Here is an 18,515-nt window from a genome sequence, read left to right on the forward strand (position 1 = left end):
ATTTGGTCGTTTTATTGTATGGTTGTTTACGTTTTAGAAACTCGTTGGGGTTGCAAGAAAGAGCCGCGAGTACCTCCCTTGTGATTACCTCGCGGATGGAATTCGATCCCAGGTCCTCGGAGTGAGTGGCGTGTGTTCTAACCACTACACCTAATGCGTCCCCTAAATTAATCCTTTCTTTCCCACGACTTTTTCGACTATTTATATAAGAAAGTAACGTTCTTATTACACATTAAAATTGCCGAGCACTAGGCTATTTCAGCCTAATGGGTATTACGCTGTTCATAAGTACTGTGCAAAAGGATAGGACAAGAAACGATTGAAAAATGACTCCGCTACCGCTCCGGCTGCTGAGAAGTAGAGCTGATTTCATAACGTCGGTAACGCCTGCCGTACAAATCAAATGGAGCTGTCACTTTTCCGTACGGAAAAATGTACCGCTCAATTATTCCGCACGTAAGAGTGACATTCCGCAAATAAAAGTGGATCAGCTGTCAAAATCAGAAGTTCGATTTCAAACTGTTTCACCTTAAATACCTAGTAGTTAAAAAAACAATGATGTTTGTATATAAGAATTGTTATCTAGATGAGCATGACAAAGCTTTTCATACAAATGCTATTTTTGTTGTGGACTGACACTTACCACCTTTATCTTCAATTTTTCAGAGTCATCATGATTCACAGAAGTTCTATTGGATAATTGTTTTTGCTTTGGTATAAATAAAACGTCTTCTTTCAGTCAGTGGTTTCAAATTAATTTATATATTTCTGATGCTAACTGCCTTCTTTTTCACTGATTCTGACGATTACACCAAAATCGTCAATCATTCAAGTTCAGAATACATCTAACGGAGACCTTCCTAAAGCATGCCCCTGAAAACAGATTCACTACTCGCTGCTCTTCAACAGCAATAACCGCGAACATCGCGCACACGCGTTTTCCATCTCGTCACTACCCGATCGCATTTTTCTCAATCGTATGTACGAGCGAGCGGAGCGGCTACACACCACTTTCGGTTTTGTTTCCAATTGAATAATGCATTCCGAAGGGGAATCTCTTTTGCATTATTGGCCTCGTCGTTCGTCACTTCTTGCGATCAATTAATTTAACGCACCAAACATGTGGGTCTCCTTCTCAATTACCATCCGATATTGAACCGCCGCGATTATAAAACACACTCGATCGTGCCGTGTACACAGGCAAAATATAGGTATCAAATACAGTAAAATGGTATAGTAGGCGGGTGATTTCAGCCAACAAGTGTGTACATTAGGGTGGCTCAGAATAAAAAAAAGTTGAGAGTATCATCCCCACGTTTTTTTTTACAGTCTTTATAAGTTTATAATGAAAATAAGGTTTTGTCGAATTTGCAATTACACTGATAGGCAAAATAAAGTGCCCACCTTACCAGTTTTCGAATTTCTCCCATTGATTTGGTTCAAATTAAAGTTAACACACTTAAATCTTTATTGACATTTTATTTTAGATGTTCATTTAAAGTTGCACTTACGAAATTTTGATAAAAAAATAATTTTACTCAAAGAAAAAGAAAATCAATTTGTATTGAAAAAAAAAATAGTGACAAAAAAAAGTGCCCACTTCTTTCTTGGCCCCAGAAAAGATGATTTAAGAAAAATAAAAAGCAATTTAATAGTTAATGTGTCCTCCTTTGGCCTTAAGGACTTGCTGGAGGCGCTTCGGCATGCTTTTCACCAGGTTTTGTAGGTGTTGTGGATCTAGTTCTTCCCAGGCGAATAAATGAGAGAAATTCGAAAACTGGTAAGGTGGGCACTTTATTTTGCATATCACTGTATTTTGGTGAGTATATAAAGTTAGCTCAAAGGTGTTAAAAGCTTTATGTGAGAATTTATATGAATAAACTAAAATAGTATTTCATGATACAACATCGGTTATACCGTGTTGATTTCAAGTGTCCGGATTAAATATAAAAAAAATAGTTTATACAACTTTTGGGCATGTAGAATGTAGAAGACATCTTAACTATGGATTCTAGGCGAGAAAAAAATCGGAATTAGATCCAAACACACCGTGAAAAAAGCACGTGTCCGGATTTCGAAGCGTCCGGCAATTCGATGCAGAACGGTACAATTATATCCTCTTTGATGCTAGTATACACTAAGCACCATAAGTATGGAATCGCATCACCTAGTATTGTCTTCAGCAAAGTTGTTCAGCAGCGTTATGATTTCCATTAGGTGAAATTTTGAATGCACAATTTTGCCGCTACGTGGCGCTTATGTGCATGTAATAAATTCCAGTAGGCTCCACCACCACAGATAATAGGAGAATATTTCAAAGATTATTCGGAGTTCACTAAAAAAAACTTTTCCAGAAGTCTATATAACATCTTTCCAAGATTCCGATAGAAAACTTCTAAAGGATCTTACAAAATCCTACAAAAGATCAGTTAGTTGAGAAGATTTCAACAAAAACTACCTCCAACAGTTTTTCAAAAAGATGTCCGGGAGTACCTTTTTTTTTTGTATGGTATTCAGTTGGAGCTGCCTGACAGCTTAACTTGTCAAGGCTGAACCCTCGGTCTGGCTTTTGCCAAGTTTCCCCTCTGCCAGGACCAATACTCAGACGGACTAGGCAATGGCGCCCACATGAACACTGTTTTTTTATTAGTATTGTGACGTGGTAGTTTTTGAAAAGTGCCCATATTCCCTTGCTTCTGAGAAAAGGAAGCATTGTGATAATCAGCAGCTCCATCAGAATTTGTTTGAAATAGTTGTGTAGTAGTGTCATTACTAATACTGTCTAGTCGAAATGGTTTTGAATAATTTGTCATTCAAGTGCTATTCTGATTACTCCTGTCTTTTACGTAAGATTAGAGTCTTAAATGTCAATTGTCGTCAAGTTTTAACAAAATTAGGCTGTTTAGTAGTAGTTCTAGTTAATTTTATTTTTTGTTGTTAAAAGTGTTTATTGGTCATTACGTTCATATATCCTTAAAGAAAAAAGTCACTTTCCTTGTCTGTTCAACAATTTTTCGAAACTAGCAAGTGTACTCTAATGATCGATCTCAGCGTCTTACTTTCCATAGTCATTTTATAGTGAATATTGAAGAGTAAAGTTACCTTAGGCTTCTATTACAGTCTCCTACATGATTTACTTTTCGGTGGCAAATGCAATGCTTCACAACGCCTACTTTCTACTTGTAAATTTTGCGAAAATGAAGCTGGAATTAGATTATTACAGATCATTACGCTGTTACAGAAGAGGTATTTCTTATTATGGCAATGAAAAACCATATTAAAATAAGATTGTCGCCACTCATTTCTACTCAGTGAATCTACTAGTCATTTTCCTAAGAGTTCCTATGTATTCCCTACGTCGTATATGATAACGATGTATCTAACTAGCTAATAGTAAGAGTGGCTACGGATCATTCTGGTTAGCAAAAGGCAAACTGAACGTCACCAATAGTATTAATGTCCACTTCGAATAGATTAATTATTTGAAATGGGCATCAATTCTATCAATGACGCAGAATGTCCGTTGGATCACATCCGAGATATTATTGCGTCTATGCCATATGAATTATGACGCGGCTTTAAGCAAAAAGTGCCAAAATGTGATACCACCACTACAGGTTACGCCTTTGGTTTCCATCATATGGGCTAATGGATTATGCCCTCCCATCGCGGCAAGGTCGCATAACCAAGGGGAGGGAAAAAAGATGTCCGGGAGTACCTAGAATGAAATTTTATACGAGAAACGTCGTAATTATTCTTACAAGATTTGAGAGATTTCTTCGGGTACCTGAAGTTGTATCAGAATCCGCGAGATTCTCATAAATAAATTTTTCAAAAATATGTTTGGATTCTACCACTGCATGATTCTTTGAATATGTATTTTAAAAAAACTTTTCAATTGACCTAACCAATAACCAACAAAAACCTCGACAGATATCCGTTAAGAATTTTTGTAGTTTTTTAAGGATCACTGCTATGAATATCTTTGAATATCTTTCGGAAATCTCATTAAAAATCTTGCTGATAGGTTCAACCAGATTTCGCTTATGGTTTGAGTGAAAACAGTGAATACTTTCAATTTCTTCTAATCTCGTGAATAGTTCGCTAGGGAAATTCTTAGAAACTCACCAGTATGCTTGACAGAAACTCAAAATTTTCAACACAGATCCACAGAGTGTGAGTGTAAAAAAATGCGAGGATTTTTCTTGTACTTCCTTACTCACACTTCAACAGAACTCTTGCATCTCCCCGCCCTAACAAATAGTCATCACAAAGTTTTTTTTTTCTTTATTAACGAGATTTTCAGCCCTGGGCTAGTTTATCTTGGGACCAACGGCTTTACTTCCCTTCCAAAGGAAGTCGTCACTATAACTTTTACGTCATAAGTGACTATCCCGTGGTTGGGATTCTATCCCAGGTCCTCGGCGTGAGAGGCGTGTGTTCTGCGGCGAACTTTGATGATATTAAGGAGTATTATCAAGCCTGCTCACCAGGAAGCTGGCGAAATATGTCAATATGCCCAAAAAAATGCCAGGAATTCTCTACATACATCGTTAGGAAAGATGTTAATTTCATTCTCTGGCTTGCACTGAAACATAGGCTTGTAATCTCATATGGATAAAATTTCATTATAATTATTTTACCGGTGATTGTGTAAATAAAAAAGTCCGTTTTCTAAAATTGAAAATAAAACTCCACTTACTATGAGTTCTTGCTAAACAAGCGATATAAGAAATTCCTTTCATTTATTTATCATGTATGTAGGTAGCCACCTTCCTTGCTTGAGTCTTGCTCTGCTTGTGCTTCCACTCAAAAGTAAGGTCAAATTTAATTACCAACCTGAATTCAACATACCGCTGTACAAAGGACCAAAAGGTGGACCCATAAGCAGAGACACTTACGCGAAATCCGCGGGAAACAAAGAATCTCTTTCCAACAGTATGATCCAACAGCTTGAGTATTGGAATTTGCAGTACTTGTCTAGCTTTACACGGGATGGTTTGTTTGAAGAAGGGTGCGTCAAATCGATTACAACTGTTGGAGTAAAAAATATCAGTCGTTGACAACATTTTTCCTCCTGACTCCGATTGGACTTCGATCCTCTCATTTATTTATCAATACAAAAATAACACTTATTAAAAACAGCTTCGCGGACCCCCTGAGAAGGCCCCTAGGGGTCCGCGGACCACCGGTTGAGAAACCCTGAGTCTAGCTCATTATTCTGACCCCCTAGAAAGTTCGTGTCTTCGGTAAAGTTGTTCAGAAGCTTGAAAGCAATTTGAGGCAGCACTGTTTGGTTGGCTATTTTGCCGCTGCGTGGCGCTAGTGTGCATGCAATTTGGTCATATTCCAGTAGATTTTAGCTCATGATCCCGACCACCTAGAATGTTCTTGTCTTCGGCAAAGTTATTCAGAAACTTGAAAGCAATTTGAGAAAGCATTGTTTAGTAAGCAATACTACTTATTTTACAGTGCTGTCACAAATTGCTTTCAAGCTTTTTAACAACTTTGCTGAAGACACGAACTCTCTAGGCTTGACCAAATTACATGCACACTAGCGCCACGTAGCGGCAAAATTACACATAAAAAATTTCACCTAATGAAGTTTTAGGTAATGCTAAACTTTTTCAGAGGTGATGCAGTATTCTACTGGGGTGTTGCAATACTAGGTGATGCCATTCCATACTTATGGTACCTATATAGTGTACATCGTTAATCCTTTTTCTGAAGCAGGATGCTGACAAAATAAATCGGAGCTAAACTAGTTTTTTGCTAGTTATTCGAGGTTTTTGTAGAAGTTTACTGAACTAGACTTCCACATGGGGCTGACAAGTAGTTTACAGAAAGATTTGATTTTAGAGACCTCATACTTGAAAACAGCAATAAGAGACCAATAGGCCAGACATGGATATTTCTGATTTTGTTTGTGAACTACGACAAGTAGGTTACTGTATGCTTTTTTTTAAGCTATTTTTCCAGAATGCCCATCACAAATTATTTCAAGTGTTTGTCCAGAACTTCCTTCAATTGCTATTTCAAAGATTTCTGGAGAAACTCATTTTGATTATACAGCGTTACTACTCTCAGAAATGAAGATTCCTAAAAAAATGTCTGGAAAATCCTATCAAGAAATTTTTGTTAAAATTTATTGGGGAATTGCTTGAAGAGAAGGAGTTTTGGAGCAATTCTGAAAACAAACCGTGAATGAATTTATAAAGGAATTCATAGAAAACGGCAGGAGAAAAAACAGGGAAAATAAGAACTCACTGCAAAAATCCCTTAACTTTTTTTTACATAATTCTTAAATGAACAGTTAAGGATTTTCTTGGAAGAACTCTTGAATAAATCTTTGAGATCTGCTAGATTCACAACTGGAGAATTAGCGGGAAAAATTGTGGAGAAAGTCCTGGAGTAGCATCTAGAAAAATTTACAGAGTAATCCATGTGAAAATTGGGTCCTATAATGTTTAATGAAATCTTGTTTCTATTTATTGACACGAAAGAGCATGTTTCTGCAACTATTTTAGCATTTTTTCCCGCTACATCATATTTAAACTTTAATTTAAAAATGGGTCCATAAATGAACCTTGACACTTTTGATTACGTTTGACGTTCGCTCAATCGACAAAAACACCACAGGGCTGTTAGTTTTAACACAGGGGTTGTTCCTATCTGAAGGACACGGAAAGCAAAAAACACTCAAAATTTGGGTTTAAGCCAAGGAGTGTGACAAAATCTAAAAAAATGTTTTTTGGACTTAAACAAAAGAAAAACTTTAAAAAATTGAGTAAACATGTGTTTTTGGCTTAAACTTAAGCGTCTAGCATTAAAGTTGGGACAGGCCTTTAGGACCCTATTGCTAGAGGTAGTTGCGTTGGATTTCTTGGAGCAAATTCTAAAGAAATTTAAACATCCCATGCTAATCTATGGTTATCCATTGAGAATTTGTGGGAAATCACTTAAGGAATTTCTGAAGGGAGTCAATAAGAGTTCCTGAAAACAATACAGAAGATATATCTGGAAAAATAACAAAACGTGTTTCTGAAGCTTTCCTTTGAGGAAAATAAATTCCTGGAGAAAAATCGCGGGAGTCTTTGAAGATTTCTCTGAAATCACTAGAATTTAGCACCAAGATTCACTGCACTGTTAACAAAGCTAATAACATTCGTTTAAAAACAGACTTGTTAGAGACTTGCATTAAAATAGTGACCAGTCCTTACAGGTGACTTTACTCACATAAAAGAACTACACTGTGTTCAGAACATTTTTTTTTTCAATTTTGCCAAAGTAACGTCCATATAAATCTACATCGTTTTTGGACCACCTTCAAACCAGCAACAAAAAATTTGAAAAGATTAGGAAGAGGATCATTAGGAAGATTGATTTTTTTTTTAATTTGGCCCACCCTAGTGCTCGTGCGTAAGTGTATTGCTCGTATTCGCCAAATTGCCGGTGTACGCATAATTGACCAACGTTGCTCCAAATATCCTGCAATATTCTTCTTCGTACAATCGATATGCATAAGTATCTATAGTTACTATTTGTTTTGTGAACTAAATTGAATTGTTTTCAAAGCAGTTATCAAGCAGATCACATTTCCATGGGATTCACAGGTGATAACGTAGGACAGTTATGTATTGAGTACTGGCACTGCCAGTACTGAGATGCTCATTTTCATTTATTCCATCTCGTTTGCTACAATATTTTACACCAGCAGATGATTTTCTAGGCCTAGCCATGTCGAACACAAATCAATAATTCAATCTCATTTGGTTAACACCGGCGGCGGGGATGATGGTAGTAGTTCGAACGTATAGGAATGTATAAATTATATCGATCAGCTGCTTAGGCGCGTGTTTCGTCTGTAACTGATGCCTATATTCTCACAACAGTTGACTGGTGGTGGGGAACAATCACGTGGTTGAGGCGGGAAAAGATCATTGGGAAAAAATATTTCACACGTTTTTCTTGCGTTTCGTCAGGCAGATCGAATTTCGATTGTGTTTTATTGACGGTAATAAAATAAGCAAAATGTATCTAGATAGACATTTGGCTAATTGGTGAACTAGAATCGAGTGCTGCTTACGTGAAATGCATTTTGATTATTCATAGGCTTAGCCAATAGCTTGGGTGGTAAATGACTGGACAATGCGTACCATTGGTACTTCGCGTACCTGCAGGTATAAAATAGACCCCATTTGTAGTCCTTAGCCTCTTGTCTAGTAACTCCTATCACTACATCCCCGTGGTGCCGCCTGGGATACGAGTAACCTTAGGAAATATCGGGTAACCAACCCCGGTGGGAACTTGGTCGTATGCTTATAGGGATGGTAATACCATCTACCAGAGCTGCGGCAACGGGTCTACGGTAGACCGTCTACCACAAAAGGCCGAATCACAAAAGGCCGAAACATTCAAAAGGCCGAATCACAGAAGGTCGAATCACATAAGGCCGAATTACTAAAGGCCGAATTACAGAAGGCCATTCCAGGTGGTTTCTGAACAGTATACCAGGGTGAAACGTGAGGCAGACCGGGTTGGATTGAAGGTAAATACGTCGAAGACGAAATATCTGCTGGCTGGAGGAACCGAGCGCGATAGAGCTCGCATTGGCAGACGCGTGATGATCGACGGGGATGAGTTCGAGGTGGTGGACGAATTTGTCTACCTCGGATCATTGATAACGTCAAATAACAACTGCAGCAGATAAATTCGAAAACGTATCATTGCCGGAAGTCGTGCTTACTGCGGACTCCACAAGACCTTGCGGTCTGATAAACTTCACTTCCGTACGTGTACCATGTACAAGACATTGATAAGACCGGTAGTCCTCTACGAGCATGAGACGTGGACAATGCTCGAAGAGTACCTGCAAGCGCTAGGAGTTTTTAAACGACGTGTGCTTAGGACGATCTGGTGGTGAGAACGGCGTATGGAGGAGAAGAATGAACCACGAGCTTGCGCAACTCTACGGTGAACCCAGTATCCAGGAAGCCGCCAAAGCTGGAACGGCACGATGGGCGGGACACGTTGTGAGAATGCCGGACAACAATCCCGCAAAAATGGTGTTCACCTCAAATCCGGCCGGTACATGACGAAGGGGAGCGCAACGAGCTAGGTGGTTTGACCAAGTGGAGCAGGATCATGGAAGTGAGGGACGATCGAGAAACTGGACGTTAGCAGTCATGGATCGAGTTAGTTGGCGTAACATTGTGGCGCAGGTCATGTCTTGAAGGACGTAGAGCCATCAAAAGGAAAGTGCATTTGAAATCGTGAGTTGGTGGTCTAGTCGGCCATTGTGACAGCCATATTTGGATTCCAGAATGTTTGACCTTAAGGACTGCGTTGATTTTTTAGAATCCCGTTAGAATAGTCCTGCACTGCCCATAAATGCATGTCAGTCCCATGTTTGCTGGATTTCCTATCCACATTGGACAGTTATGCGTTTATGGGCAGTGCACCCCGCTGGATATTCTCAGGATCCTGCAAGAATATACAAATCCTTAGGAGTTCGCTAATATTTGTATACATGGCTTAGATCCCACTCAAAATCCTCAGAACTTCTCTGGAAATTTTCCAGATCCGGTTAGGCACCCCTGAAGTTCACCATCAATATCCAGATTCTGCTTAATTTTCGCTCAGTATCTTCTAGATTCCGGTGCAAATCCTCAGGAATCGAATGATTGATTTATTACGCAAGAATAAGGTGCAAGAAAAAATGGCACAAAAGTCAGAACTGAAAAAGCAGTTTTCTCCTTTTAAAACAACAAATTGATGAAAATAAAAACACACAGACTTTTTATTTGGCAAATAAAAGAGCTGTGTGTTTCTATTTTCTTCGATTTGTTTATTTTAAAAGAGAAAACTGCTTTTTCATTTTTGACTTTTGCACCATTTTTACTTGGGCCATAAGGATCCCTTTTGGATCCAGCTCATAATCTCCAAGATTCCGCTGAAAATTCTCAGATTTACGCTAGGAAACCCAGGAATCTACCAGACGTCCCTAGATTTTACTGAAGTCACTATGGAAACCTGAAAATTAGAAGTTCCTCCACATAAGCTTAAGAATTTCACTCGATATGGATCCACATAATCTACTCCAACCTGAGCAGCAAAACTCCAGGCGCTGGAATATCAAGAAAATTACGGAAAGATGGGATTCGAATCCACGTTTTCCAGCAAGACTGCGCACTTACCGTTACTGATATTTGGTCCCTTTACAAAATACAACAGCGCTAAACACTCCCGTGATAATTGCCCGAATAAAAAGGTAGATGTATTCGACACAATTATGAAAAATAATGAAGTAAAAATAAAGTAACAAGCGGCACTTACCTTGCCCGAATCAAATCGTGCCGCAGTTGTTCCTCCACCTGCACATTCAGCGACTGGATACTGGAGTTGGCGCTGCGGAACTCCTGCTCCTGCAGCGAACTGCGCTTGCTACTGTTGGCACTGCTGGAAACACTTTGCTCCTGCAACTTGTTGATCTCCTTCCGCAAATCTTCACACTTCCGCTGCATTTCTTCACTCATTTTGTCCGACACTTGTTTCGCTTCTTCCATCTGAATGGTCATTCTTCGTTTGATGTTATCCACGAACTTCTTGTGCAAGTGTTCCGTATTCTTCACATTGTTTTCGTACTCTTGCAAGCGAGCCCGTAGCTCTCGAACTTGCTCTTCTTGATTCACTCGCAACTCTTTTTCCGCCTTACACTTTTGCTTCATTTCCACATGTTTTGCTTCATAGACAGCCACTAGATCCCGATGGTTCTTGTCGTATTCTTCCTTATCCGCCATCAACTTATCCTTGGATTTCTTCAGCAAGTCCTTGTAATTCTCTATCATCGACTGCAGCTGAGCGCATTCCTCCACCTTTGATCGCAACTCGGTCGTCTGAGCGCGAAACTTTTCGTTCAAGGCACTGATTTCCGTTCGACGCTCCGCTATTTGTTTCTCGTAGTTCTGATCGGAGCTCTGTTTGGCCCGCTCCCATTTCTTGTAGGTTTGCTTCAGTAGGTCCGCAATTGAAGCGTCGTTCTTCGAACGTTGCTCTTCTTCGATTTTTAATCGGTTCTTAAGCGTTTTAATGTCAGTCTTAGCCGCTGCCAATTCAGCCGTTTTCACCTTCAACAGTTCTTGGAGATTCTCCAGTTCTTTCTTGGTTTCACCGAAAATCTTGTTATGGGCGTTGACAGTTGCAATTTTGCGATCTTTTTCCAATAAATCTCTCTGAAGTTGATGAATTTCGTTCTTGTGATCCTTGATCAGTTTGTCTTGTTCCTTAATCTTTTGCGATAGCCGCGTCGTTGCCATATGTTCATCGGTATCACGATACTTTCCAGCAGGATCTGCTTCCTCGTACACGTAGGTGTATCCAAGAAAAGGCAAATTTTGGCCACTGAAGTCGTGTACCTTGGATATCGGATATGTCGGTTTGTTGATGAAAGCATTCCTTTTCAGTGACTTATCGACATCTTCAAAGTTGGACACGTCGTCATCACTACTCACATTCGGTATGATCGGAGGAATCTTGTACCTCAACTTTTCCCAGTTAATATCACTGAAAAACGGATGCCTCTTGATCTCCTTGTAGCCGATTCGGTTGGACACTTTCGTTACCAGTCGATCCAATAGGTCTCTAAAATGTGACGAAATGGCAACGTGCGCTGGGTATTCCAACTTCCTTGCGAATCGACCCTCGCAATGCGACAAAATCTTCGAGTAGGTTTCATTAACATTCTCATCATGAAATGGGGTTGTCTCCGTTATAAACTCATATCCGATGATGCCCATGGACCAGAAATCGCATGTCACATCGTGGTTTCCTCTAGACGACTTGATGGTAGTGGAGAGGGTTTGCAACAATTCCGGTGCTATGTAGTCCGGAGTCCCTACCGGGGTCATGCTGGTAACACTGCCATCCTTATTGATGGCCGTGGCATTACCAAAGTCAGCCAGCTTGAGATGACCAAACCGATCGAGGAGGATGTTCTCCGGCTTGATGTCACGGTGCACATATCCGATACTGTGCAGCGAATGCAGTGCCTCTGTCAATTCAGCCAAATAGAACTGGGCCAGCTCTTCGTCGAATACGCCAATGCGAATCATCAGACTAAGCAGGTCACCACCCGGCAAGTACTCCATCACCAGGTAGAGGCACTCTTGGTCCTGAAAAAAACAAATCATGATGGAAAATCTTCATTAGAATTGCAGTAAAAAGCTAAAGCAACAAGTTAAACATTTTGCACTGTAGTTCAATTGAGATTCGAGCAAAACTCTTAGTTAAATCCTGTAGAAGAATTAGATCACTATACTGTTAAGCAGCCTTTTTGCCAATGAAACAAGAAACACAGGGGGTGATCATTGATGACCGTACAATTCATAGTTCTCACTAGATTTAGGGTAAACGCTCCCTTAGTGGAGGTAGTTTGTTGAAACACGTTTCGAACCAGTCAGTGGCGCAACCAAGGGGGGGTTTTGGGGGTTAAATCCCCCCCCAGAGCCAGAAAAAAATATAATAATTACCAAATATATTTTTGAAATTCAACACTACACATCGTACAACTAAGAACAACGAAGTAGTAATTAAGTTTGGTTTGAATTAAAATTGTGAAATTCAATGGTTTTCACAGTTATATTCTCCTAAAGTGTTTTCTTTTTATTTGTTGACCTCTGTAGAATTTTAAAATTACATGCGAAATTAATGAAATTTTGTTGCCTTTTATGGAAAACAAACTAAGGGCTTTATGTGAGAAGTTTGTTAAACATTCAGATATATGGGGACCTTTTTAACAGAAAATTGACGCAGTTCCCGAAGCATCGAAAACCCTTTGCTAAATTTTACGACTTTCAGAGCATATGAATTCCCGAAGAAACTATTCTTCGGTTTTTATAGATTGAAAATCTCAGAATGCATTAAGCATCTGATGGAAGCATCTCTGCCTTATTGAGCGTTCTAAAATTTTCGATATTTTGCAGGTGTTGATAATGAATTACATTGAATTTTTAGGAAAAAGGATGCATGAAAATTGAGTTTTTTTTTAGTGAAATTGTTGGTAAAATGTGATTCCGACTTGTCCCATTTAGATAGAACGAATAAGCGTCCCACTATAGTAGTTGTTCAGTCTGGTTACAGAGTCATCCTAAAACAAAGTTGGTCGCATTGAAAGTTTTGAAATATTACACATTTTTGTTCATAAAATCTTTACAATGAAAACAAAACACCTTTCTGACCCTCAACTCAATTTTTTGGATTTATAAGTCAAGTTCTCCAATGCTGATTTACTTCTGACTCACGCCCATCGCTGCTGTAGGCAAAAAGCCTTGAAAATAGCAAAACACTCGTTGCTAAGGGCAACCCAGAATTACTGTAGAAAAATGTTCCATTTCCCGCATTTAGAGCCTTCAATGAAACTCATGATTTAGAAAATTCGTGCACCCAACATAGGCTACTTGATGAGATTCACGTTTTTGAACTACTGTACTGGAGAGCCACGTGATTTTCGCGAAAATTCAAGCCTACTACTATTACCATTCCCAGCACTGCTTCTGACCTACTGTAAGAATCGTGGCAATGAGTTCTATTGTAAATTGCTGCGGTCATTGTAGAAAAACTTGAAAACATATTTGAGCACTAACACAGATGAAGAGCGATTGATTCGTATCATGCAAATATATTGTTATATTGTTCAATCTATTTTTGAAATATGTGTTAAAAAGGTGTAATATACATGAATTTCTCGACTAATTTTTAAACCTAACTACGTTTTCAAAAATAAACCTTAAAGTTTACAAAACCCCCCCTAGAACCAAATCCTGGTTGCGCTACTGGAACCAGTAAATGACTAGGTGATATTTTTCTATGACAAAACGATGCAAAAATAATATCAGCAAAGATATAATATTCACGAAATTTAATCTTACTGTAAGTTAAAATAATTGTTTTGCTTAAAATATTGCTCCTTTGCACCTAGAGTGGTGCATCAGTACCCATGGTGTAGGGCAAGGCTGCCCAACGTACGGCCCGCGGGCCGCTTCTGGCCCGCGACCTTATTTTGTGCGGCCCGCGGAGGGTTCGAAGATTCATCTTATATTTGGCCTGTTGAATATTCTACCAACCCGAAATTAGAACATACTAAGCCTATTTAATTTTCAATTTAGTTTAAACCTACAATTTATGCATAGATTTAATTTATACTTAATTTATTCAAATTCAAAATCTCAAATTCTGAGTGTTTCAACAATGTTTCTACCATGACTTCCTTCGACATTCATCGTTGGCAGGATTATAAGAAAGGCAGGCCTTTTACATAATCTTGACAGGATTTTTTGAGAACGTTTTTAAGGACACGTCTTTCTCGGCTAACATTGACAAGATTCTCCAAGAATTTTTATCAGGATTCCATAGCCAGAATTTTCAACGAATTCAAAACATAATTTTGTAAAATTCAGTGCGAGGAATTTATAATAAAATTATGAGCAGGTTTGTTTTGAAATATTTGTATGCATTTTCAAATATTTCTTGGTGGTATTTCAAAATGATTATTGAGTGAAATTGTGAAGGAATCCTAGGCACGAAAGTTGTAAAATCTTGGACATTCTGATCAAAATGTTTCGTAACAGCTCGATTAGGATTTTAGCACATTCCGCTTATAATATTAGGGCGGATTCTGACAAAATTCGTTATTATATAATTTTAAAATGGACTCTCACAATGTCCAACAGAATGCTTAGCAGCAATGGTCTTTTTTCCGATTTCTTCAAATGAAATTTACTCCATTCACTGATTTTGTCAGAATTTATGAACTTCATTTACAGGCTTTTGACTTCATGGGAATATTTTTGCATTTAAAATGTGGCCTACGACACAAAATTACTCATGCGATGTGGCCCGCGATCCAAAAAGGTTGGACAGGCCTGGTGTAGGGTCCCATAAAAAATATATGAATTGTGCCATTGAGGAAACCAGATATTTTTGAAAATGTGAATACACGAATGTGTTTTAATCTAGATAAGATTGTACATTTAAAACAAAAGCATAAAACGAGCTCATCAAATCAATCATCTTTCCTTGACTGTGCAGCCGTAAGATACTTTAAACTTCCTAATCAGCATGCTCATCGCATAATAAAATACACAACTGCGACGCAAGAAACTCAAACTTGGCAAGAAACTCAAACTTGGGTCTTCGAAAGGCACTGCTCAGCAATCGATGCGTGCACACGAGAAGAAATGTGAAACCCCGTATTTGATTGCTTGGGCCATCGACAAGCACTCGAGCCCATATGGCATAAGGTCGTTTCACATAAAGTCGTTTTTAATGAAGCCAATTTGCATAACAATAATATTGAGTGGGCTTGTGGCATACTGGTCATTTGGCATAACTGTTTTTCATGTTATGTCAAACGACATTCAGAGCTGGTAGCCGTCAGACAGCAAAATAATAGTGACTTTAGTGACTAACATTATCAAAAAAAAAATATCAAAAAGTGATTAAAAATGACTTCAAAACTTCAAACATTAGTCCAGAATAAAAGTTTAGATAATAAAACATGGTGATTATAATCAAGAATGTTAACAAGCCTACACATTAATTAAAATTAAAAATGAAATTACCTTAGGTATTGCTTTAATTGTGGTATCGCTTTAAACGTATGCAAATTATTTCACCGAATTACAACAGATAGGTACACTTCCGTGCAAAAGTTTGGGTGCACCCCCTCAAAAACATACAAAAGTGTTCTGTTCATATCTCTGTGACTACACGTCCATTTGAAACTCTCTATGGCGCAATCGAAAAATAAATAAATATTCTAACCTCGTATGTATTTTTCCAAAAACATTTTTTGTATTTTGTATGCAAAATTTTTACATAATTTTGTGACATTTTTTGAAAACGCTAATTTTCTCAGCATTGGGTTGACCATAATTTTAAATCAATGTGTCATTAGAATCGTAGTCTCATTTTCATTGAAAGCACTCACGAAATTTTGGCGAAAAAATCTGAAAACCATTCGAAGTCAATGAAATAGTCATTCAAGTCATCGTGCAAATGTTTGGGTTCACCTGAGCAGCAAGCAAATCATTTTTGTCAATATCTGTGCCATTTTCAACCGTTTTTTTGTATTGTATAGCTTTATGAAACGCAAATAATAGCGCTTACCTGATTGGTTTTAGATCTCACAGATTGTTCGTGTTTTAAGTAAGTTCAGGTGAACCCAAACTTTTGCACGATGACTTAAATTATTGTTTTATTGATTTTGAATAGTTTTCAAATTTTTCCGCCAAAATTTCCTGGTGCTCTCAAAAGATTATAAGATTACGATACTAATCTAGCGTAACATTTGAAAAGGGCCTATCTGCAAAACGTAAACATTGAGAAATTCTCAATTGAAGATTCCGTACCATATTTATAATTCCTATTTTAAACCCATTCGCATTTTTACTAGTTTCATACCTGTGTTCGACACTCATTAAAGTCTGTTGCGTGGCCCATTATGTTTCTAATCTCAAATAACACAACAACTCGTAAAAATTGTTGAATTCAAACATCATCGGCAGATAGGCCCTTTTATGAATCTTCAAACCAGTTAGGCCCTTTGATTGAACATGGTTTCAGTTAGGCCCTTTTTGAATTTGCTAATTCACTTTTTTTTCTAGTTTTAAATTGTGTTAGACACTCATTATGGTTTATTACGTGGCCCAGAACGTTTGTTATCTCAAATAGCATAACGACTCGTGAAAATTGTTGCATTCAAATATCATCAGCAGTTAGGCCCTTCAATGAATCTTCAAACCAGTTAGGCCCTTCGATTGGACATGGTTTCTGTTAGGCCCCTCCAGTTAGGCCATTTTATTAAACATAGTTCCAGTTAGGCCCTTTTGGAATTTGTTGATTTTATTACTTATTGAAGTGATTTTCATAGTTTTTAAATAAAATAAAGCGAGAGAAAAACAATGTAATAGCTAAATGTTGGATATTCTCGGTTGAAGGTTCAGAACCTTATTGATTATATCTATTTCAAACCCATTCACTTTTTTACTTGTTTTATACTTGAGGGCCTTCCTTAGCCGAGCAGTTTAAGTCCGCGGCTACAAAGCAAAGCCATTCTGAAAGTATCTGAGTTCCATTCCCGGTCGGTCCAGGTTTTTTCGTAATGGAAATTTCCTTTACTTTCCTGAATATAGAGTACCTTCGTACTTGTCACACGATATACGAAAGCGAAAATGGCAACTTGTTAAAGAAAGCTCTCAGTTTATAACTGTGGAAGTACTCATTGAACACAAACCTTAGAAGCAGGCTCTGTCCCAGTGAGGACGTAATGCCAAGAAGAAGTATAAGAAGAATTCTTGCAGGGCTGTTACAAAAACAAACGAATTTGTTTTTGTGAAAATCGCGACTTTTGGAACTCGATCCACAACTAGAGGCAACAAATAAAAAATTAACAAATAAAAAATTTAATTGATTTTTTTTTTCAGGATAAAAAATCAGTTTTTCAACTAACTTCGCATTAAGATTATGATAAAACTAGTAAAAAAGAGAATGGGCTTGAAATAGGAATCAATATAGTACTGAATCTTCAATAAAGAATTGTTATTAATCAATGTTGATTTTCTCACATACCTAATCGATTGATTTTGATCTAAAACTTTGAAAATCACTTCAATAATCAATAAAATTAACAAATTCCAAAAGGGCCTAACTGGAACTAAGTTTAATAAAAGCGCCTAACTGGAGGGGCCTAACTGAAACCATGTTCAATCAAAGGGCCTAACTGAAAGGGCCCAACTGGTTTGCAGACTCGTAAAAGGGCCTATCTGCCGATGATGTTTGAATTCAACCATTTTCACGAGTTGTTTTGTTATTTAAGATTTAAAACGTTATGGGCCACCTAGTAGACTATTATGAGTGTCGAACACAAGTATAAAACTAGTAAATAGGAGAAAGGGTTTGAAATATGAATAATCAATATAGTACTGAATCTTCAATAAAGAATTTTCAATATTCAATGTTGATTTTCTCACATAATCGATTGATTTTGTTCTAAAACTTTGAAAATCTATTCAATAATCAATAAAATTAACAAATTCCAAAAGGGCCTAACTGGAACTATGTTAAATAAAAGGGCCTAACTGGAGGGGCTTAACTGAAACCATGTTCAATTAAAGGGCCTAATTGAAAGGGCCTAACTGGTTTGAAGACTCGTAAAAGGGCCTATCTGCCGATGATGTTTGAATTCAACATTTTTTACTAGTTTTTATGTTATGTTAGATTTAAAACGTTACATGGCCCAGTAATAGACTATGAGTGTCGAACAAAAGTTTAAAACTATTAGATAGCAATGAGTTTAAAATAGTAACAATCAATATGTTACAGAATCTTCAATCGAGCATTTCTCAATTTTTACGTTATGCTGATAGACCCTTTTCAAATATTTCACTAGGTTCCATTATGTGAGAAAAACACTACAATGGCTAAATATTGAAAAATATGGAGGAAAATTAAAAATGCAC

General features: G+C 37.8%; 1 protein-coding gene across 1 annotated transcript in view; it reads right to left on the reverse strand.

Annotated features, from left to right (window-relative positions):
• LOC5566455 (citron Rho-interacting kinase) overlaps positions 1–18,515 on the reverse strand; it is a 67,914-nt gene that overhangs the window by 29,582 nt on the left and 19,817 nt on the right. Inside the window, exon 4 of the mRNA XM_021843435.1 lies at positions 10,336–12,170. Coding sequence (XP_021699127.1) covers positions 10,336–12,170 — 1,835 coding nt within the window. The remainder of the gene's footprint in view (positions 1–10,335; positions 12,171–18,515) is intronic.

The sequence above is a fragment of the Aedes aegypti genome, chromosome 2 (genome assembly GCF_002204515.2).
Source record: "Aedes aegypti strain LVP_AGWG chromosome 2, AaegL5.0 Primary Assembly, whole genome shotgun sequence".
NCBI classification, from domain to species: domain Eukaryota; kingdom Metazoa; phylum Arthropoda; class Insecta; order Diptera; family Culicidae; genus Aedes; species Aedes aegypti.